At 42.9% G+C, this 24,235-nt stretch overlaps 1 protein-coding gene across 1 annotated transcript in view; it reads right to left on the reverse strand.

The window, feature by feature from the left end:
- Positions 1 to 24,235, reverse strand: part of EGFLAM (EGF like, fibronectin type III and laminin G domains) — a 171,449-nt gene that overhangs the window by 109,780 nt on the left and 37,434 nt on the right. Inside the window, exons 2-4 of the mRNA XM_060007067.1 lie at positions 11,665 to 11,774; positions 10,399 to 10,482; positions 7,335 to 7,361 (exon numbers count right to left, since the gene is read on the reverse strand). Coding sequence (XP_059863050.1) covers positions 7,335 to 7,361; positions 10,399 to 10,482; positions 11,665 to 11,774 — 221 coding nt within the window. The remainder of the gene's footprint in view (positions 1 to 7,334; positions 7,362 to 10,398; positions 10,483 to 11,664; positions 11,775 to 24,235) is intronic.

Genomic DNA, 24,235 nt, shown 5'->3' on the forward strand with positions numbered 1-24,235 from the left:
TTGATATTAAATTCCCTGAGCCTTAGTTTCTTCCTCTGTAAAATGGGGATGATGTATAACTATCTTGCATAGTTACAACATTTGGGATAATGTATGTAAAGTAGCTGACACCAAGGATGTCCTCAGGAAACAGGATTGTAATGATTATTGTCTTAGGCATGTGAAACCCTTGTTTTTCTCCACTTACGTAGGTTCCACCTTCTCTGAGGCCAAAATCTTCCCCTTGACAGCTGACCACACAGAACTGATATTACCCTACCAAGTGCTGTGCCACTGAAGTAGCACTTATACATATTAAAAAGTATTACTATTTCTCCCATGGAATCGCAAGCCACTTGAAAGCATGTATCCTGTCTTCTATTTCTTCACAACATCCTCTGCAAATGATTAAACATTCATTGTTGCTAAGGAGAACTAATCAACTGATCGACAAAACTTTTAAAAAGATTCAACAAATAGTTATTGAATACTTACTACAGTAGTTCTTAACCCTGAAAACACGGTAGAATCACTCGAAGATCTAAAAAAAAATACCAGTGCTAGATTCCACTCCAGACCACTTAAATCAGAACCTCTGGGGGGCAGAGCCTGGGTGTCAGTTTAAGTTCCCCAGGTGATGCTGATATGGGCAGCCAGGTTTGTGAACCACTGGTCTAGGGCTTGGTTCACCTCCTGGCCTCTGAACTCCATCTGTCTACCCTCCTCTCTTTCTCCTGTATCTCCAACCTCTCCTTTATCTACCTGATGCTTCCCTAAGTATTTACTGTGCTCAAGTCTCTCTTATCTTAGACAATCAATTATTCCCCACCGTGCATGTGCCCCTCTCCAGAGATGCAACCTTCTTAAAGAAGTTGTCTCTACCTTCTCACCTCCTATTCACTCCTCAACTTGCTCCTGTCTGGCCTCTCCTCACTGCAAACAACTGAGATGTTCCTACCAAAGTCACCACAACAACTCTGCAGTCCACCCAGTGGGAATGTCTCCATCTTTACCTGACTATTTGCAGCTTTCAATACTGTTGCCCACCCTTGCTTCTGAAATCCCTTGGTTTCCTTGGAAACTGTGACTTCTCCTCCATGTCTCCTTCTACTTCTCTTGTTGCTCCTTCCAAGTATCCTCCACCCACTTCCCATTCTCTGCTGGCCCCTTAGGTGTTGGTCTTTCCCAGAAGCTCACCCCTCACCATCTCCTCTCACTCTGTAGCCTTGCTTAGGTAAGCTCATCTACCACTCCCTTAGCTTCTGGCACCTTTGAATGACATCTCCCACCATCTCCAGCTCTAACCTGCCTCTTGATCTCCAGACATGGGTTTGTGACTGCCTCTTGAACTTCTCTACCCAGCAACTACCATGCAACTCAAGTTCAACATAACCAAAGCTCAACTAACCATCCCTATTCTGACTACCAAAAACAAAATGAAAAAGCGCTTCACCCTTTGTGTTCTCTCTCTCATTACCTAAACCAGAAATTCTCAACACTCCCCTCTCTATGTTCACCACCCCTCCTCCCTAACCACCATTCAATCAGTTACCAATACTCTTTCGTATCACTTGAATCTGTTTATGTCGTTTTATCCTCACAGCCATTTAAGTCCAAGTCCTCCTAATGATGACAATGGCTCTGACTCTCTTGGCCACCAATACTTCCTGCACATCCAATCCGTACTCCACACTGCTAAGTTATTTTCCTGAACCCAAATCTGATCATGTCACTTCCACTTACAATGGCATCTTTGCATCCCCCTGTTTATCCTTCCAGCATCATCTCACGCCATCTCCCTTCCTTACATTCTACATTCCAGTCATACTTAAGGACTTGGCAGGGCTCACATTTATGCCATTCAATTCCTTGCCTCTGGGCCTTTGAACTGGCTGCTCCCTCTCCATGGAATGTCCTTCTCCCTGCTCCTGCCTGGCTCACCCCTGCTCATCCTTCATGACTCAGTTCAGCTAAGACATTACCTCATTTCTCTGACCCCCTAGCCCCCAGTCTGTTAGGCGTCCCTCCTCTATGCTTCCCTGGCGTCCTTGGTGTACCTCAATCATAGCAACACTCGCCTTATACTGTAATTGTCTGTTTACTGGTCATCTTCTCCCCACCTGCTTGAGGGCAGGAAGCAAGTTCTTATTCCTCTGGCATCCCAAAGCTTAGCATTATCCGACATGTAGCAAATGCTCAAGCAGTGCTTTTTGATGAATGAATAAATGAACTACTGAGTGAATGAAAAAAATCAAACCAAGATGTAGGATATAAACAGATGACCTCATCGAGAACCAACTTCTCCTACTGACCCCTCCAACTTGATTAACAGCATCTGTATCTCTGCCCCAGACCCCGGTTAGTAACCCCAGGGACAAGACTGACTGCCTCTTACCCACCTCCCTCCAGCCACCTCCACATGCCTTTCAGACCTGTTCCCTTCTTCTGCTTCCCTTGAATCCTTACTTGGGCCATTTCTACAGCCTCCAAGAGAGTGTCTGTCTCCAATTTTCCCTTCCTTCTCTCTCCCCCTGACTGCATCCTACATATAACTGCACAAGGGGTCTCTGCTGAACATATGGTCCTGCTTTCACAGCTCCCTGTCCCCCATCCTCACCCCTGCTCTAATACTCTCCATCTGTGCATCCTAGTTCCACCATCTGTCTCCTGGTTTCATTTCAAGTTGGGTGGTTAGGAGGCTGGGGGCCCCAGGTGTATACAAGACTCCTGTTTCCCTCCTCTCCCAACTGCCCCTCCCAGGTTTTTCCCAAGGAAGCGGAATCACACTTTCAAACCAACCCAGTGCTCTCACAGCCTTTGCTGTAGAATCGTTCCTCCTGTGATGTCATTACACTGTATGAAGTACAGGGGTAGTGGTGTGGTTTCATAGATTACTGTAGATATTAGATATGCACCAATACCAAATACAGCTACCATTAGTTACCACTTATTGAGTGTTTTCTCTGTTCCAGGAACATATGTAGCCTGAGCCTTCCATCAGGCCTATGAGGTAGGTGTCACTCTTATTTTCACTTCCAGAGGAGAAAACTGAATCTCTGAAAAGTGAATGATCTGCTCAAGGCTGTATATTTATTAAGCGGCAAAGTGGGGATTTGAATCCTGCTTTGTTTGACTCCAGGGACCAAGTTCTAATTGGATAATACATGAATGAAAAATATTAAATAATATTTAAATAAAAAATTCTTATCATAAACACTGAAGACCAGATAATTATTTTATCTATAAACATGGAAATTTATGTATCTGCAATTTAAAAGTGATCACTGAAAACCAAGGGAAACTACACTTGTAGATGTTCTTAATGTGGATTAAAAAACAACTAATCTTTTTGTTTGAAGATCAGTGCTACCTTTAGCCCAGGTATATTCTGAGAGGTGGAGGGTCACCCTCCCAGAAGCTAACTATTTCCAGTCTTTTCTGGTGTCTTTTCCTGAGCTGACAGGCTGGTAGATTAGCATAAGAGAGCAAGGGTCAAGGGGACTGAGTAGTTGGGGTCATAAAAAGAGGGGTTGGATTCAATGATTTAACTGTCACTTCTTCCTCCAATATCTCTCCTTCCAAATGGAATCTCTCAGAATAGTGTGACTTGTGATAACGCTTGAATTTTTTAGTAAAATGCTGCACAATTCCACAAGTCTTTCTATTTCTGTCCTTAAATGTCTTATGGCCACTACTTCAGCCTTCATCAAACCAGATAAGATGCTAAAAATACCCTTTTCAAAGTAGAAAAAGTGGTTTTTTTTACCTTGTGGAAGTTTGAAAATGAGTCAAAATATTTATCTCTCTTGGACCTATTTCTGCACAAGATGGTGAGAAACAAAGTCAGAGAAATTGCTTTCTTGGGGTAGAAGCCAGAGTGAATTCCACAGTCTCCTCTGGCCCCTTCCATACTTTTTGCGGGGGGCAGGGAGCAAAGTTGGGTGCATTGCTGCAAGATAACCCTACTTTGTGTCCCTTTCTGAAATACAAAACCCCTTCCAAAGGTTGCCTCCTTTGTCTTTTAACACCACCAGTGGCTGTCATGTGATCAGAAAATTTATATTTGTAGAAGATAAAAGCAAGACGAGTTGGTTAGTTCACTGAGCCCAGGAAGAAAGTTCCAACAACTTTACAACCAAGTGAGCTATTCCCCAGGACACTTGCCTCCCTCACAGACTACCAGAAACAACCAACTTTTATCTTATGATCATATAATCATAATATAATCATAACTTATACTCCATTTTGGAATTTATAAAATCCTTGTGTACCAGTGCCACTTTAATTCTCACAACAGCTCTGAGATGTCAGTCTTATCCTCCTCATTTTATAGATGATGAAACTGGACCCAGAAAGTTTATATAACTACACTCTAGGCAGGGCAAGAATGGGTCTGGTTTCACTGATAAAATGCATGACTTAATATGCTTCCAATTGCCTGACTCAAGACGGAGTACATCTAATCCTCAGGCTAGCACCTTGTTTTTCAGATGTCCAACTGCCTTTTCTGTGTCTACTGCACCAGATCTATTCCCTCCATTCACAGTCTGTGATAGGAATGACTCTCTGCCCCTAGTATCCATTCTCTCCTTTCTTGTAATAGAACCCCTGTACATTTCAGTTGGACCATGGCCACTCAAAGACTACATTTCCCAGCCTCCCTTGCATCTAGATATGACCATGTGACTAAATTCTGTCCAATAGGATGTGAGCAAAAACGCTGAGGGCAATTTCTGAATTATCCCTTCGATAGTAAATGATATGTTCCCTTTCCCCTTTTCCTCATCTTTTGGCTGGAATGTGGATGAGGCAGTAAGCTATTTTGGGTGATGGAGAGGCAGGCCAGAGGGGTTGGCAAAGAAATGAGATGGAAGAATCCTGGCACAAGGAAGCCACCAGAAGAGCCCTGAACTGGTTATATCCAGACCATTACATGACAGAACAAGAATGCACATCTTGTTAGGATCACTGTTATGTGGGGTTTGGGGACTGCTAAACTTTCATTCTAATTCATGTTAGACCCAATGTTCAAAAACAACCTGGACAGCTATGTAAGAGGAGCCCCTGAAAAGAATGGACTATTCTTAACTGAATCCCTGTTCACTTTGCCATGATGAAACCGTGCTGAATGGCTCTGAACTTAAATCTCTGACCTTGAATCAAACCTCACCTTTACCTGCTTCCATGCTGCACTTTTCTCCTACTGCTGGAAACCCAGGTGGTTTGTTTCCAGAAATGAAGCTGTATGTTGTCTTGTTCACTAGTCTGGACAAGTAGCCCCTACACCGGGAGGGCATCCAGTGAGCACAGCTAAGAGGAGGCATGAACTGGGACAGCACTGGACTAGGAGCCAGGAGACCCAGACTCTAGAGCCAAAGAGCTGTGTGGTTTTGGGGATGCCACTTAACTTCTCTGGGCCAAAGTTTCAACATGGAAATTCTACAATTCTTCTAAAATAACCTTCACTGGCAGCTAGTAACCTTGGGTTCAACTTCACAGTTGACTCTATAAGTTAAGTCTGTGTAGAAGTTGGGAATATTTAGCATCATTAGATGGAAGGCACAGGGAAACAGAAAAGGGTTCTCTTCCAAACAGCCTTCTTCCAAAGGTCCAGAGGAAGGCTGTGCAGGCCAGAGTGGAGGGATTTCCATTCCCTGAGTGGTCACAGAAACAGAGTATTTTCCAGGGTTTTGCAAGAGGGGCAGCATTGGGGCTGGACAAATCTTCCTCGTACGGATCTACCCTGCATATTGCAGGAGAGTCAGAATCCCTGAAGCTTGTTCACTAGAAAGCCCACACCTATTTCCATGTGCCCACAGGGAACAAAGAATCCCCCAGTTGGCAACCATTACTAATTGGCCTCTTCATTTTATAGTCCAAGAGAGGTTCAAGGGGGTTCAGTGACCTTGCCCACAGTTACCCTTGCTCTAGTGACAGAGCTGGGACTAGATGCAAGTCTCATGATTCCTGTCTGCTTTATCCCTTAACCCTGGATAAGACCCAAATAGAATCACTATTGTGGGTCAGCCAGACCAGTGGACTCCAAAGCAGGGCGGTGGTGCATCCCCCTGAGAGAGCAAGGCAGCCTACTGAGATGCTGGAAGAAAACATAAGAACTTTCTACTTCTATTTTATCTCCTCCTTTACAATGCTGTGGGATTTTATAATGTACACATATATAGAGAGAGTAGCAGATGTATAATTTACAAATACATACATATACGTATATTGGTATATGTTCAAATATTTTTTAACTGACAGTATGCATGATCAAAAAGTGTTGAAGACCACCAGTTTAAGCATCCATTTCTATTTCTAACTCTAAAACATCACCAAATTGTCCTGATTTGTTTTACTGTTTATTTTTCCGGGATGAAACCTGCTGGTTGTTCTTCTAAGAAAAGGTTAAGTGTCAAATGCTAATCAAATCAGAAGCCTTTATATAGGCAGACTGTCAAAGAGTGCATCAGGATTCCACATAATCCACCAGGTTATTTTGGTCATTTCTTCAGTTGAACAGAACCAATCCTCTGTTTGGCATTCTTCCAGAAAGTCAATCAACCACGTTTAGGTGACCGGTTTTGTCTCATTGAGAAGGTCTAAGATTGTTAGAGGCAGTGAGGAAAGAAGAAGGAAAAGCGGGTGAAGGAGCTCCCCTCACACTGGGGCTTGCTAGTTGAAATATTTTCTCTCCTTTTCAACCTTTTTCACCTCGTCTTGGAACAGAACTTAAATTACTTCAACCTTTAAAAACGTTGCTCTTTACAAATAGCTCAATTTCATTTCTTTTTATGGCTGAGTAATATTCCATTGTATATATGTGCCACATCTTCTTTATCCATTCATCCGATGATGGGCACTTAGGCTGTTTCCATCTCCGGGCTATTGTAAATAGAGCTGCAATGAACATTCTGGTACATGACTCTTTTTGAATATGTATAAATGATTCACTTTGTTATAAAGCAGAAACTAACACACCATTGTAAAGCAATTATACCCCAATAAAGATGTTAAAAAAAAAAAGAAAAACACCTAGCAAGAAAGAAAATGTATGATGAGAAAAAAGAAATCTGGATTTCACACAAAAACAAAATTCCTTTCGAAAGTAAAACAAACAAACAAACAAACAAAACGTTGCTCTTAACCTTACTCTACCATGTGAGATAAAACAGTTTCTTTCTAAATGATTAAAAGTTCACCCGGTATGCTCCACGACTGCTGCTTCCACTAGAACCAAGCACTCTCCGTGGGCCTTAATCAGCAAGGGAGACGCAGAAAAATCAACATTTTGATGAAAAGAGACCCCCTGAATCCAGGGTTGGGGCAAGGGTTTAACTTTTCGAAAGCATACTTACAAAAATCATCTGATGATCCAATCGTCCCTGGAGAGGAGAAAAAACAAAACAATATGAAAAGGAAAGGAAAGGTTGCAGGAACTAAAATGAACTCGTAGAGTAGCTGCCCTTCCACCACGTACAGCCAAGGGCAGCAAACACACACCTTGGCAATGTGATTTCTCTTGAACACTCACTCAGTTCTTATTCTGTGCCGCATGTGGTGCTGAGGGTTCTACCACGATGATCTTGTTTAATGCCCACAACATTAAAAGCTGCTGTTCTTGGGCAGCTTTTGGTCTTATTGGGAAAACCACATTTACACTGATAAAACAATTAGAGAGCAACATGAGACCAGATGTCATTTACATGCAACTTACTAGACAGATTGAGGTCTGTAGGATGCTACAGGATGATGTGATGGAGTACAGAGGTTCCCAAACTTTCTCTGTTCATGGCACCATTAGTATCGCAGTATTATTTTACAGCACCTCTAATCTAGAAAAAATCCCTAACGGTTCCAGTTATTCAATAGTTATACCCAAAAGATTTGGTAGTAGTAATTTACACAGATGTTTCTGTTCCCCGTGCAAAGTTCAAATATTCCACAAGGCCCCTGTGAGTGTGCTGCAGAGCCCTGAAGCACACAGGCTGGGAACCACAGATACGCTATACGTGCTATAGCTCCTTTTCCGGTTCCTGTTTTGTCGATGAGGAAACTGAGACCCAGTAAGGTTACCCAGCTGGTTTGTCGTCATACAGGAATCTGAATGCGAGTCATCTAAATCCAGAGCCCCCTCTGCTGTACCAGACCGCTCCCCTCCCCCTTCCTGACTTGCTGCCTTTATGTCTAGTCATCATTTCCTCTCTCCATGCTCTGTATTCTGCACCTCCCCTGCCCCTCTGCCCAAACACACAAGCCCACGAGCATGTACACACACATATGTGTTCATTCCCTCGCTTCAAACCATTCCTTTCGACTTGAATGACCCTCTCTCTCCTCTGCCTTTCCAGAAACTGCCCCTGCTTCAATTCTCAGCCCCCACTTTTACCTCTTGACCACTTGTTCCTATACTAAGCTCTCCATCTTCAAAACCTCAGTCTGTCTAGTAAGTTGCATGTAAATGACATCCGGTCTCATGTTGCTCTCTAATTGTTTTATCAATGTAAATGTGGTTTTCTCAAGGAGACCAAAAGCTGCCCAAGAACAGCGACAGTGTGTTATCTCGTGCTGGGTGGAGAGTAGCAACGGTGCAAGTTTGTTGAAATCGGCAAGGTAATCAAATGCTGTAATTTGCTAGCATATTCTAACACCTCGGTGTAGTTAATGGAGAGAATATGTTGAACATAAAGGCAACGGTCATCAGGAATAACAACTAACATCTACATGGCTTCTTACTTTTTACTAAAGCCTTTTACATGCACAATTTTATTTGCCACTCACAACAGTATAATTATTACACCCCCTCCATGGGAGAAAGTTGAGGTTTAGACAGTTTAAGTAGCTTTGGCCAAAGTTACCCAACCTGCAAGTGGAGGAAGGAGGTCTGGAAGCCCAGGGTGCCTGTCTCCCTTCCTGGCCTCTGCTTTCTGTTTGCACTGCAGTGGCCTTCCCAGAAATGCCAGACTGTCGGGCCCGGGTTCATGTAACGGGGCAGGATCTTGATTTCAGAGGCACCGTGCGGGGTCCAGGACCCCTGTCACCAGCACCGTGCCCTCTCTGCACAGGCTGTGCGTGAGCCACACTCACTGCAGGACAGGAGGCTGGGCAGCCGGGAACGCCGCTAGGGATGACGTCAGCCCCACGGTGGGGTCCAGGGGCTCGCTGAAAGTTCCAGTGCCGTCAAGGGGAGATGGCACCCCAACCGGTGGTGGCCTAGGTGCAGCCAACCCGATCTCCCCACCTCAGGATAGACTAAACCACAGAGGCTGGGGCTGAGCGCTCCTGAGGCAAATGAGGGGTACTCAAGCAGAAGTGTGAGAATAAAAGCACCATGCAAAATACAAATAAGCCCAACACGTGCATCTCTTCTTTGAGTCATGAGAGCTTTGGTAAAAATAGCCAGAGCGGGACCCAGAATTCAGTCTCCCCTGGGCTTACAGTCAACCGTTACTTGCTAACGTACGGTTTGAAGAACGTTACTTCACCTCTCTGAGTCTCAGCATCCTTGTCAGGAAAATGAGGTCACAGTATAGTCGTGAAGACGAAATGGAAGAACAAATGTAAAAGCATGAGGGAGAGTGCCTGGCAGGTAACAGACTCTCAGGAAGTGACAGCTACTCATCACGGATGACAAATACGCTTCTAGATGCTGCGCCCCGCAGGCATTTACTAAATAGGAGTTACAAACACCACCTCTTCCTCCACCACCATTGTAGCTGTGGTATTCTGGGCACTGATGCTAACTCCTTGTAGAGCAATTAGAAAGGCTCTAGCCTGTAGAATAATTGTAGTAGAACGGGGAAGGAGGCGGAGAGCGAAAGAAAAGAAAACAGAATATTCCTAAGGCAGAGAAATTCACCCCAAGAGACCTTGACAGGAAACAGAAAAGAAATAGATGAAGAGCCAGCAACTGGTTAGTGGAAGGACAGGATGCCGGCTGGGGAAGAAAAATAAACAACTTGCACCGTTTGAATATACATTTCCAATTACACCTTCTGCATTGTGTCTCCAGGGAGCTGAGAAGATACAAATGTGTCATATTTATTTATAAAGCTTTATTGGGATTTCAAAAAAAATCAGAATTGAATTTTATGGAGAAAAGAAGGGGAGAAAACAGCTGTAAGATAGCTGTTTTCTCGCAGGATAAATGGGGCGGGCTGAGTCCAGCATGCCTTTCTGGAAGCTTTCCTCATATGGCTGCCTTTCTGGAGATACACATGCACGTGATGGGTTTATGGCCACGAAAGACGTTCTAAATTCCAAAGGACTATACAAACATTAGTTTTCATTGTTGTTGCTATTATTATTATTATTATACATTCATCAGCACATATACACACCAAATTAGAAATCCTTCCGAATATCAATGAAATGTCAACCAGGGATGTGCTTTTAGGAGGCTTCCAGGATGGAGCTACTCACCGTGGTCAGGGTATCCAGGCCGAGTGGCACACCGTGGGACCGCTCCTGCAGGGATTTATCTACGCCGACCTCAGAGTAAAAGACCTGGAAAAGATGCAGACATCCGGGTGAGAGCGGGGCCAGCACTTCTCCACCAGACCAAGGGCCTGTGGTTCGAACTGTACTCACAACCACAGCGGGTCCTGAGGCGCGCTGCCTCACCTCTCTCACACTACTTCCTTGTCAGCAAACATCAGACATACCTGGCCAGGGTTGCAAACTCCTAAGCCTGCAGAGACCCAGAGGAAGACACGGAGTAAAGTGGAATGGAGAGGGCTGGACCCGGCGCCTAGTATTTTCCCCGAAACCATGATTCTCTCAGGTAATCTTTCATTTTCCCACTTTTGATTCTACCTGAGTCTAGAAATCCATTTCTCTACTTTAAGATGACAACAGGACAAGGGTCATGATACATGGCTTCTCTCCTTTGGTGAAGGGGAGACAGGAGGGAATGGTGGGTCTGGGGTCTTATGGGGGGTTTACATCCCGGTGGGCAGCTCAGCTCCAGCAGGCTTAGTGCCCCATAGGAAGGTGAGCCTGGGGTGGCCAGCTCTCTGGATAGGCCCAGAGATTTCAGCCTTTCAAGTAATTATCTGAAATCTCCTAACTTCTTTCTTTTTTTTTTTTTGGAATTTTTGAATTTTGTTTTATTTATTTTTGTATACAGCAGGTTCTTATTAGTTATCCATTTTATACATATTAGTGGATGTACATCAATCCCAATCCTAACTTCTAAAAGTTGACTCATTTTTAAAAACACTGTTCAAAGAAAACATTTTGGTAAACTGAAAAAGGGTCCGTTTGTAAACTCTCGGAGGTAGGAATGCATTCTCTGTTCCCTTCTCCACTTTGCCTGTCCACCCGGTCACTTTCATTCAGATTTTACATTATTTTGTCCTATTGACAAAATAGGACAGTGACTCTCTATTGTTTCCCATGTTTCTGCTTTAGTCTCCAAATTTAACTGTGGGCAGTTGGAGATCAGGAAGCATGTCTTCTACTGAGTTTATATTTTCCCATCCCAGAACAGGGCAAGGACTCAGTAGAGCCAACTGACTTTCAGGGCACTTACAAATGCCCTTAAAGGGAAACATCTCTGGTTTCACGGAGGGAGAATGAAGCCCCACACGGGAGGGCTGGTATCAGGAGGCCGTATACAGGAGATGGGGAGGAGGAACAGTTACCCCAGCATACCCACTACAGAAATCCCCGGGCCCAGGTACTCACAGTGTACCCCATGATGGGGCTCCCAGGGTGCCTTGGCATCTTCCACCGGATGCTGAAAGCTGTACAGTTCAGCGCCTCTAGCGTGATATCAAGAGGCGGCCCCACCTTGCCTGCGCCAAAAGAAAAGAGATGGTGTTACACATCCCACCTTGAGTACACTTGACACGAGATATAAGAGTGTGTGCTTACAGATGGAGAGCACACTTAAAGATGATTTCACAGGCCAGAAATGCAGACATCTCTCCAGGAGGCCACACCTGTGGCAGCTGACCTCACCAGACCTCTACTGACCCCTCCCAAACCTGCAATGGGAGGGAAATCAGCCCAGCTATCGCCCACAGTCCCTTCTGTAACTCCTAATACCTCAAGGACCAGCAAAGGGAGATTCAGGGCAGCATAGACCAAGGTGCTTGGAATGTATTAAAGCAAGATAGTGAATTTTTTTTGGTTTACTCAGTAACATATATGTTTTATAGATATGTTATATAGATTCTGTTTATATAGCTCGTATATTCTTATTGCTGAATATTTCAAAAATGCGGTTTAGTATAAAATGGGGTTAGGAAATTTCAAATGTTTTACTGTATTCTTACCTTAAATAATTTTATGGTTATAAACAATAAACTTTATGTTTATAAAAACAACATACGCAGATTTCAAAATTTAGAAAACAAAAACAAAAAATTCCATCATTCAAAAATGAGTCCTGCCAACATTTTTATATAGCATACCTCCTTTTGGTTACATGGAATTTTTTGAAATATATATATATATATATATATATATACACACACATACACACACACAAACATATGTTTATATAACGTATATATAATTTTAATTGTTTATTGTGTTCATTACATATAATATTTATATTATATATATTCAATATATATTCATAAATATTCTTATTTGACTTAGTATATATAGTGTATATATATAAATATTAATATATATATAAACTGATAGTATGTATTTACTAATCAAAATAATTATTCTTATTTTTAATGGCTGTTAGCTCTTCCATATAATGCCTGGGCCATAATTTACAGTGTATCTCATTCCACTATTGTTAGACACAATTTATTTCTGACATTTTGCTATTTTAAATAATGCTCCATGAGGGCCGCAACTAGGTATGTCCTGTTCAGAGCACAGAGACTAATAAATGGAAGAGCTCAATAAACGTTCCTTCAGTGAACGAGTGTTCTTCAGTTTGATTTTCCACTTACTAATATGTCCTGATGATCTTTCTTTTTAGTGACTGTGTATAATTCTCCAGCATATCAGTTGGGATACTCTGTTTGCAATTCACAGAGATCTAATGTGTCTATTTACTGGGCTACTGCTGGGGCCTTCCACCACCAATATGTTCAATAACAAAATCGAAGGCCTTTCTGGTGGACCAAGTAACAGAGGTTCAGTGTCATCAATCGGCAGTAACGGCCATAGACACCTACCACTGCCACCAGTGCTGTGACTCAGGGATTTGATCTTCAACTGTTCTCTGGCTCTGCCTTGGTTCAAGATTTAAAGTTCCATCTGATTGGCCAAACTTATGTCATGTGACAAACATGTCATGTGACCAAAGGATCAGAGAGGAAAGATCAGTTTTTTCTGGTTTCCAAACTGGAAACGGACAGGATGAACGGAGTCCCGGAAATAGTTCTTCCACCAAGCCTATCCACTGTACAGGAGTTTCCCAAAGGAGGACAGGATCATAGGAAAAGAGTAGTGGGCAGTGGGATGGCCAAATACTCTGCTATGCAGAGCATGCACGGACATTAACTGTTACTCCAGTCATTGACATTTAGGTTGTTTCCAAAATTTCACTGTTAAAAATAAGGCTGAGAAGAACATCTGTGTGTGTGCCTTTTCATGCACAAAAGTCCGAGCATTTCTAGGATGGATATCTATTAAAAAGTATGAGTATATGCATCTTAATTTTTAATAGCTACTGACTTTTTGCTCTCCAAAAAGGATTTAATAAATGAATCTTGAAGTACATTCAATTTTTTCATTTGGGTAAATTCTCAAAGCAGAATTTTTGTGTCTAAGACAGAATTTCTCAACCTCCACTCTACTGACATTTCGGGCTGTATATTTTTTCGTGCGGGCTGTCCTGTGCATTGTAGGATGATGTTGAGTCGCATCCCTGGTCTCTGCCCACTAGATGCTAGTAGCACCCACCAACTGTAGTTGTGGAAACCAACAACATCTCCAGACATTGTCAAATGCCCCACGGCAGGCAAAACTGACTCCGGCTGAAAACTGTTGATCCAGAGAATGAATGTTTTAAAGATTTTTATAAATATAACCAAACTTACATCTAGAAAATTAACCAATTTAGAAGCTTATGGAGGTGTATGAGAATGCCCAGTATAAGGAACACATCTTCCCCAGATCTGAGTATTACTTTAAAATCGTTGCTACTTTGATAAGAAAGAAAGAGGAATATTTTAATATCTTCTTTGGCTATTTTTCTTCCTCCCTTCATGTGTTTTGTACATTTTTCAATTGGGTTATTTTTTTTTCCCACTGATTTAAAAGGGCTCTTAATATGTTCAAAGATCTGAGTCATTTACCTATACTTTTTCCTGTGTAGTTTTACATTTGGGTCCAGCTGTATAATTATTTATTACTGGGCAGTTTTATTGCTGAGTGGGGGTCTATGCTATCAAAATCTCAAAGGAAGCTGGGAATGGGGGAAAAGATAGTGGAAATGATTTACAGAACCCTCACAGACCACAGAATAACCAGTAAGCACAATCTCATCCTAGGTCCTAGGAGTAACACTACTCTCTTCATTTTGGGAAAAATTACAACTTATCAAGTTGGGCTACTTGGGTCAGTTAGTGGGAAACCAGTCCTTGTATCCCTTGTGGATCTGTTCAGTACAGAAAACTCTCTAGGTATTTTAAGCAGAAACATGGTTACAAAATTGGTGGAAAGACTAGGGGACTGGAATTCAGGAGTCTCCATTAGCTCTATTTTATAAATATGTAAATAAATAGGTGAGAAAGAGAGAGAGATAATAGGTAGATAGATGATAACTAGCTAATTCGCTATTGCAGTGATTCAAAACCAAGAAACCCCAGCCTTCACACTTGATCCTGCCATTCTTACCATTACAATTGCCTCCAGACACACGCGAAAGTGGTGGTGAACCTTGGAATGATGAGTTGTCATGTCTCGATGGCCTTGCTTGGCAGGAGAGACAGCAGCCGGAAAGTGGCCTTCCTCCCATTCCTGCCTTCTGTAAGTCCTAAGAGTGCATCTAATTGGCGGGACCTAATTTACCTCCAGAATACTGACTGCAAGGCAGTCTGGGAAATGTTTTTATTTCTCCAGCCTTTGCATTACAGTCATGACACCTAAAAGGAGGGTAAGATGGATGTTGGACAAGCCAATCCACAGTATCCGTGACATGCTGGTACCATGAAAAGCCTGGATTCTAATACACTATCCCCTTTATGTTCATATTCTCTAAGAAAGTATTCTAATCAAGCCCTGCGGGAACACAGCTAGATATGACTTCTATTTTTATCGGCATACTCTTTCATTTATTCAATCGTTCACACACCTAACACCTATATTTATTGAGCTCCTATATGTATCAGGCACTGGCTTAGTCGGTGAGGCTACCTTAATAATGAAGAGACACAGGGGACCACCAACAAGTTAGCAGGACATTACAGTTGGGTGTGAGGAACATAAAGGGAAGGATGGAGCACTTGGGTGGCACACAGCAAGGACACACCTGACTCCACCTGGCGGACTAATAAGAATGCGACAAAGTGGGGATGGAGAAGTGTCTCAAGCAGAGGGAGCAGTATACACTCTTCCTCAAAGAGTCGAGGCAAGCACCACATAACAGAGCGCCACGGTTGAGTAGATGTGGGTGGGGTGATGAACGAGAGTCGTGAAAGCTCCAAGGATTCTGCCTTGGGCAGCGCAGGGGAGGGGTGCGTGTCATCCACTCATCTAGGATCACAAAGGCAGCTGTGACTGCTGCTGGTGTAGGAGGTGTGGTCGTCGGCAGCTGGTGAGTGAGAGGTAGCCAGGTCAGACATTTGGGCCAAACACCAAAACTATCTCAGATGAATCAAATGGTTAAAGATGGGAAATCAAATTATCTAAAAGAATTGAATTTTAAAATCGGATACTTTTTTTTTGAAGATAAACCTTTGTAAGCTTAAAAGTGCTAAAGAGGGCTTCCCTGGTGGCGCAGTGGTTGGGAGTCCGCCTGCCACTGCAGGGGGCATGGCTTCGTGCCCTGGTCCGGGAGGATCCCACGTGCCGCGGAGCAGCTGGGCCCGTGAGCCATGGCCTCTGGGCCTGCGCGTCCGGGGCCTGTGCTCCGCAACGGGAGAGGCCGCGGCAGTGAGAGGCCCGCGTACCGCAAAAAAAAAATGTGCTAAAGAAAATAAATCAAAAGTGATGGATCCACGTCATAAAACTTCATTATGCTCTTCAAAGATTACAAAAGAAAAAATAAAAACAACAGATCAAAAGGTAAATAATTGTTGCAGCAAAATGCAGGCCAAGGGATCCCTTTATTATAAAACTCATACATACTGAGAAAAAACGTTCAGGCCCTGAATATGTTTATAAAATATACACAAATAAAATATGAAGGGACAACTCCCATAAGAGAAAATATAGCTGATAAACACACATGGCAAAATATTCAAATTTGCTAGTTATCAAATAAATACAACTTCTTAAAATTGAGATGTCATTTTCACCTATTAAATTAGCCAAAAATGTTTAAGTGATAGTAACTGATGCTGACAAGAGTACATAAATGTCTCAGAAAATTACTTATGGCAGAGTAAATGCGCGCAGGCATTGTGGAAGACAACTTGGCAAAATGCAGTAATATCCGGAGCCACAAGTACGTTCCTTCCCTTGGACTCTCTGAGGTGGGATTACAGTCTGTCGTGAGGAAAGAATCTTAAAAGAAGAGAAGGCTGCTGGCATGAAGATGTTCTTCAGAGGATCACTTGTGATATGGAAAGACCATAAGCAATCTAAATATTTAGAAACAGGGCAAAAGTCAAGTTAATAATAGTACATGACCAAGATGGACTGTTATACAAACATCAAAAATGAGATGTGACTAAACACGTTACGGTTTCTTAGGATCCGGAACAGGGAAAGGACATAGTGGGAAAATGAGCGAAATCCAAATAGTCAGTAGTTTATTTGATAATAATTGTACCATTACTAGTTAGTACTAGCACTAGTTAATCTTTTAGATTCGACAAATGTACCACAGTTATATGTTAACATGAGGAGAAACTGGGTAAAAGACAGGAATTCTATTATTTTTGCAACTCTCTATAAATCTAAATTAATTTCAAAATTAAAAGTTTAAGAATGAGGCTTGTATCACTCTGTAGCAACAATTAGGATGTAGTGTTAAATAAAAAGTATACCCAATTACCATCAATACAGTTATTAGAGTCATACGAAATACTCATTTGCAAAATAACTGGAAGGCAAGAGTAAAAGGCTAATGGTTACATTAAGGTAGTTGAGATTAAGGATGATTTTTTTTCCTGTTTTCTTCTATTTAGTAAGCTTTACAGATTGTTATTATATTATTTTTCATAATTTGAAAACATTGCCTGGGAAAGTATTTTTATATTCAAAGACCAAATGTTGCATGGGCGCCTGTATGACCAGGCTCCTTCAGAACTAAAGGAAATCTACAAAATAACGCTTCATGAAGCGTTTGTACTAGTTTACACCAGGCGGTTTAGGGGATGCTGCGTCGTCTTATGGTTGTTGTCTGTCTCTCAATCTAACAGTAAGGTTAAAAATAGTTTGTAATTAATGAAGCAGATTTACTAGCTCTTAACCAAAGGTAATGTACCTGCATAAAATAATATGCCCGTATCACAAGTCAACTATCACAGTAAAATGAAGGTGTCCAGGAAAGAGGCTATTGCTGCCGAAAACAGTGCCACACAGATCTGTCAATCAACAGTGACTGAAGCACTAACGGGGGGACCTGATATTATAAAGCACACAGAACAGGCACTCTCTTGCTCTGCCCTACTTTGGAGGCTGGCCATAATCTAGAACAGTATTTCCCCCAATTTTTTGCTCCCTATGCCCTCAATTCTCGACAGTTCTGATTCTAAATTACATCTCACAATTATGTCCCAAGGGGGCATCAACACGGGGCCTCACAGGACATGAAGGCCTAGAGGATGGCCCAGCCAGATCTCACGATGTATAGGGGAGGAGAGATGGGGTCATGACCATGGTCCTGGCCTCACATCTTCATGAAGATTCTAAACGAGAGCTGGTGGGCAAGCCAGTGCTCTGAGCATGCTGCCTTTATAGTATACTCATTCAGGTGTCCTTGAATACTGACTGGAAGATTTTCTTTTCCCTTTCTCAAAATAATTAACATGTAATGTTATAATTATTATTATGATGTGAATTTTCAAATCTTTTTTAAAAAGCAATAAAATAGGACAAAACTTTTACAAACCATATATTTGATAAGAGGTTAATATTCACAGTATATAAGGAAGTCATACAACTCAATAGCAAAAAACCAAATAATATGATTAAAAAATGGACAAAGAACATGAATAGACATCTTTCCAAAGAAGATGTACAAATAAATAGCCAACAGATATATGAAAAGGTGCTCAACATCACAAATCAGGGAAATGCAAATCAAAAGCACAAGGAAGTATCACCTCACACCTGCGAGAATGGCTATTATCAAAAAGACAAGAAATAACAGGGATTGGCCAGGATGTGGAGAAAAGGGAACCTTTGTGCACTGTTGGTGGGAATGTTAATTGGTACAGCCACTATGGAGAACAGTCTGGAGGTTACTCAAATAATTAAAAATAGAACTACTATGTGATCCAGCTATCCCACTTCTGGGCAGTTATCTTTATCTGAAGGAAATGAAAACAGGATCTCAAAGAGATATCTGTACTCCCATGTTCATTGCAGCACTATTAACAATAGCCAAGATGTGGAAACAACTAAGTGTCCATTGATGGATGAATAAAGAATATGTGGTAGATATAGATAGATATAGATATATACACACATATACATAAAATGGAATATTATTCAACCATGAAAAAGGAAATCCTGCCATTTGTGATGACATGGGTGAAACTTAAGGGCATTATACTAAGTGAAATAAGTCAGACAGAGAGAAGCAAATACCATATTATATCACTTATATGTGAAATACAAAAAAAGCCAAACATAATAAAAAACAGAGAGTAGATTGGTGGTTGCCAGAGGTGGGAGAAGGTGAAAAGGTAGAGGGGGTGGGCAGGGAGAGTGGGTGAAGGTGGTCAAAGCATACAAAGTTTCAGTTATAAATTGAATAAGTAAGTTCTGGAGCTCTAAGGTATAGCAAGATGACTATAGTTAATAGTACCTGAAAGTTGCTAAGACAGTAAATTTTAAATGTTCTCACCACACACACACAAAAATGCTAACTATGTGAGTGATGGATGTGTCAACTAACCTTACTGTGGTAATCATTTCTCTACGTATCAAATCACCACACTGTACACCTTAAACTTACACAATATGTCAATTATATCTCAATAAAGCTGGAAATAAATAAATGTATGTATGTTGGGGGACGGGATAAAATATAGCTGAAACGCCATTCTCCATTCCTCTCTTCCAGAGGTTACATGTCCTATCCCCATGTGAGTTTGTGTACTCTGATTTTATCTGCACATTTCTTATTTAATATTTTTACTGGAAATAACTTAATTGTCCACCGTAAAGGAAGGGATAAACTGGTTTATTCATACAATGTATCAGTGTCTTTTCTACTTGAAGATTTATTCCTTTAAAGAGAAAAAGAGATCTGAGAAAAAAGAGAGAGAGAATGAGAGAGACAGAGAGACAGAAGAAAACTTTTGTGTATTTTAAAGCACTATTCAAGTATTAGCCAGCTTCTGGTCTTCCCCTCACTGCTGGCTTAGCAACCATCATTCTTTGGTTTCTAAATACATTGCCACTTGTCCATGGGCATTTCAGTTTCCAAAATTTCATCACTGCCATCTGCTGATCCTTTTGTCCTGCTGGTTAACGCTCTTTGCCCCAGCTGACAAGCATTTTAGTGGGGGTTTTTAGGGACCGGTAGTAAATATGTTTGTTCAACCCACCACGTGTCACCAGAAATCAACTGATCCTCATAAGAGTATGGGATAGAGGAAGGAGACATTATTCCCGCTCTACAGATGAAGAAACTGAGGTCTAGAGTCTACTGATGTAAGATCTTAACAACGGGGCAGGAGATAGAGATAGTGAGTAGTAACAAAGAAGAGATGATCTTCTCTCAACCCCTTAAAGTTTGTGTTCTTGGTGATTCTGCCGAACGTCCTCTTCTCAGCTCCACTACACTCTCTTCCTGGGTGCTCTCATCCCTGCCAGTCATTACCGCATATATGCTGGTGGGCTCCCCCGTCCCCCCGCCCCGTTCCATTTCCCCAGCCCGGCCCTCTCTTCCAGAGGGCAGGTCTATGTACCCAACTGCCAAGTGGACCCAGATGTCACACGGGCCTCTCAAATTCAACAGGTCAAAAGTGAATTCATCATCTTTCTCTTTAACCTGAGCCCCTCCAGTAATCCCTGTTCTGGTAAATGGTATCATCATCCACCATGACGTCCAGAAACCTGGAAGTCACCCTCGGCATCAAATTGATCACATGGAAGTCCATTCTCTCCTATTCATGGAGGCCTCGGAAACCTCCTCAACCCAGTGCCTGGAGCAGCGCCACCAACTGTTCAGAGCTGTGCTCGCAATGGAACTTATTTGCCATTTGTCAAGACTTCCCCCAAGGTTTCTCTGGCCTTTCCAGATTCTAAGGGATATGGTTTCCCTCCCACAGTTCCCTCAGCCTGCGCCCTCCTCGGAAGAAGCATCAGAGGCCTTGTCTTATGGCATATTTGCATCGCGAGCACAGCATTCTTCTCTTTGTGTGTTTGTCTGGGGTGTCCTTGAAGGAAAGGCAGGTCTCCAGCTGGGGGCCATCTGAAGCTGTATTTGCAGGGCAAGCACAGTATTTATACAGACATTGTATGATTATTGGAGTATCTATAGAGCGGGCAAGCTGAAGGCAGGAGCAAACCACCCAGTAGGGCCCCCTCTGAGCTGGAGACAGATTCCAGACAGGTGGTGGCAGACCTGGAAAGCCCAGAGAAACCAGCTGGGAAGTCTGAGGCTTGGCCTGGTATCAGCTTTGGAGATAAAGAGACATCGGAGTGTAGTCCCAACCGGAATGAACCAAGCAAACCATTTCTCTCAGTCTCTTCCAGCTAGGGAATGAAAGATGAGGAGTGAAACTAAAGAGACTTTCCTCACATGTCTACAACCCCTGAGTCATCAGGAGAAAGTCCAGTCATTTGACAGGGCAAGTCGAGCCCAAGTTACTCTCTCTAAAAACTCTTAAAGAGGCAAAAAAATGTTTATAATAGTTATAACACTGAGGTCTTCTGGGATTTTTATCTATTATGATATAAAAACGTATTAGTGCTTCCTCAACATTAAAAAAAAATCAAAGTGGTAGGCCACTTACACGTGGACTAAACAAGATTTAAGCAGTTAAGTTCAAAAATAACTCATATTTCAGCAACTATGGTTAGAATGTCGGATTATATATTACGCAATAAAAAACTAGTTTTGAAGAACTGTAGCATTTAAAACTAGTATAATGCATTTATACACTCCATCCCGAAGCTGTGTTCTGATAAGCTAAAAGCCATACTTCTTAAGAGATAAATAAATAACAAGTGAGTTTCTTTGCCATGAGGGAGCTGTCTTCTTGGGCTTTCTTCTTTGGAGGGTTTTCAAAACCGTGTTTTTGCATTAGAAACTTCTGAATGATTAAGTCAATTTCTTACGGTAATTTTATTCCATAAAATACTTCAACTTCCTGTGTAAAATTCATCTCCGATTCAATTAGTTTTGTAATCCAGTTCATAAAAACACTCCAAAATGCAAACAAAAATGTCATCTGTGACAGAAATACATTGCTCGCTTTTTAGTTATTTGATTTTCATGGAATGAACAGAGTTATATTCACTGATGCAATGGAAAATGCCCAGACTAACTAAAAATAATCAGGAAATTCTGAACAGGAAAAAAACCTTATTTCCATCTTTTTGAAGCTTGCTCCAACTAATATTACTAAAGCAGCACTATGAATATGTAACCAGAATCTGCCACGAGAGCCACTTTCAAGGTGATGCCTTCAAGGCAGTAGTAAAAATGTGGGTTTAAGACACAGAACAGTATTTGTTCTAGTGACCTAGGGATTCAGGAAATTCTCAGACACTGAGGGGCAGCATGAAATGTCTTGCAGAGCCCTCCCGGCTTCTTTCAGTGGGGGGTTTATGGTCCACAGCACAATCATGCTTCCCTCTGAAATCCACCGTTCCAGCACGCAATTCCACAATCCACCACTCCAGAGTACCATTCCAGGGAGTAATGCATCTTTCCAGAATGTCATCCACCCTCGTGCAGTGCCTCGATTTACTCGTCTGCTCACCAGTGGGCTGGATTCTATGATTTCTAACGTCCCTCCTACTCTGACATTCATACTTCCCTGAATAGCACGTGGGGAAGCATCCACAGAACTCTAAAGGGGACAGAGAAGAGAACCACTCAGAGCGGTTCCTGGCACAATTAGACCCAGACAAACGTGGGCCCTGATTTAGAAGACCCAGTTTGGATCCTCCTGTGGCCACACCATGCCCCTTGGCTGGAGTGTGTGTCCCAGGCCAGGAGGACATGCCTAGAAGAGCCTGGGGCCCCTCCGCTCGTGGACCACTCCCTGAGCACACAAGACCCTGGGTTCCCTGCCTGGAGAGTCCTGAGCCCGCGTCCTGGTCCGCAGTGGTCTCTTCCTTGGGTCTGTCCTGAGGGGGACCTGTGCTGCCGGTGTGTGCACCCTCAGTGATGGGGTAACCAGTGGGTCGCTGTGTGCCAGGACGGCCAGCGGACGGAGCTGGGTTGTTGGCTGCGGTGCCCACGTGTGTGCACAGGCGCAGCCTCCAGGGAGGGGCAGAGCAAGCAGGGCAGCAGACCGGGCCTCAGGGACCAGTCCTGTCCACACTGCCTCTTTCAAAGTGGAAATTCAGGGAGGCTGAGAAATCTAAACTTGAACCTGGTCTTCCAGGTCATTATGAAAGTATATTTGTCAAGGCGGAAGGAGAGAAAATCTTGCAACTAACTGTTTATTTTGTGAATGAATTGTAAGTTTTTACAGGTGGTAGGTAGGTGTCCATTTGAACTCTTGCTCTAGAGGCACTAGCATCGGGGGCAGGCCCAGCTCGAGCATCACGCAGCTTCATAAACTGGGCTCAGCTGGGTTGTGAGGGGATCTTGCAGAGGAGTCCTTCCGGCCCAGCTGCGGACTTCCAGCGAAGGGAAATCTAGCTGAGAGCCTCTAACAGCAGTTCCTGGTCACGGTCAGCAAGGCAAATAAAGCACACATGCCAGAAATGGAGAAGGACGCTGGAGACAGCGGCAGCACCAGAGAGCTGGAGCTGGCAACCTACTGGAGTAACCATTAGACGGTGGACTTCGAGGCCCCGCTCTCCCCTAACTCCAGGTGTGTGACAGAGGGTTAAGGCCCAAACCAGCCTCTGAGCGCCTACTGTGCGCGACCACACCTTGTGACTCTTTGCTTTCACTGGGGCAGGCTCACTCTGACCACATCATCCGAAAAAGCAAGCAGGAAGGCTGAGTCTCCACTCGCCAGCCTCCTGTTGCCACACACACGTGCACACGCGTGCACACACAGGCATACACACACACATGTGCGTATCCTCCCTACCACAAGCAGAAATCATTTAAATCATTTTACAATGATTCATTATTAACAATGATTAAATGCTAAGGTCATTTAACAGGGGAGAGGGACAAAGAGACTTAGACTGTGAAACTTGACCAAAGCGTCTGGACAAGAGTACAGAGCAGAAGATTTGAAGCTAGAAGGGAGTTCCGAATTCATCTCGTCCGGCGGTTCTCTGACGTTTGGGAGCATCCGAATCACCTGACAGGCTGGAGTGACAGATTGCTGGCCCTGCCTGGAATTTCTGATTAAGGAGGTAAGAGATGGGGCCCAAGAATTTGCGTTTCTAACGTGCTCCTGGGGGATGCTGGAGCTGCTAGTTCCTAAACCACAGGGTGAGAACCACTGCTTTGGCCTACCCTCTGATTTTAATGATGGCGAAATTAAAACTCAGAGCAGATAAGCGCCGTGTGAGATCTCAGCAGCTAGTGAAAAAACTGACACTAAAGCCTTATCTGTTCAGTCCCTAGCCAGCAGCTTTGGAGCTTCTCACAGGTACTTCCAAATTTCACGAAGCTGTCGAGGCTTTCAGTTGGACGCTGGCCTCCTCTCAGGTTGTACCAGTAACTCTCAACCCTTTTTGTTGCTTCAACGTAATCACATTCCCCTTAGAGGACATCTCAATGGTGGTAGTTTAGGGAGGATGCCCATATGGGGTATTTCAAAATCTCTAAATGTCTGGGTCAAGGACACTGATGCCCAGA

This window comes from Delphinus delphis, chromosome 3, assembly GCF_949987515.2.
Source record: "Delphinus delphis chromosome 3, mDelDel1.2, whole genome shotgun sequence".
NCBI lineage: Eukaryota > Metazoa > Chordata > Mammalia > Artiodactyla > Delphinidae > Delphinus > Delphinus delphis.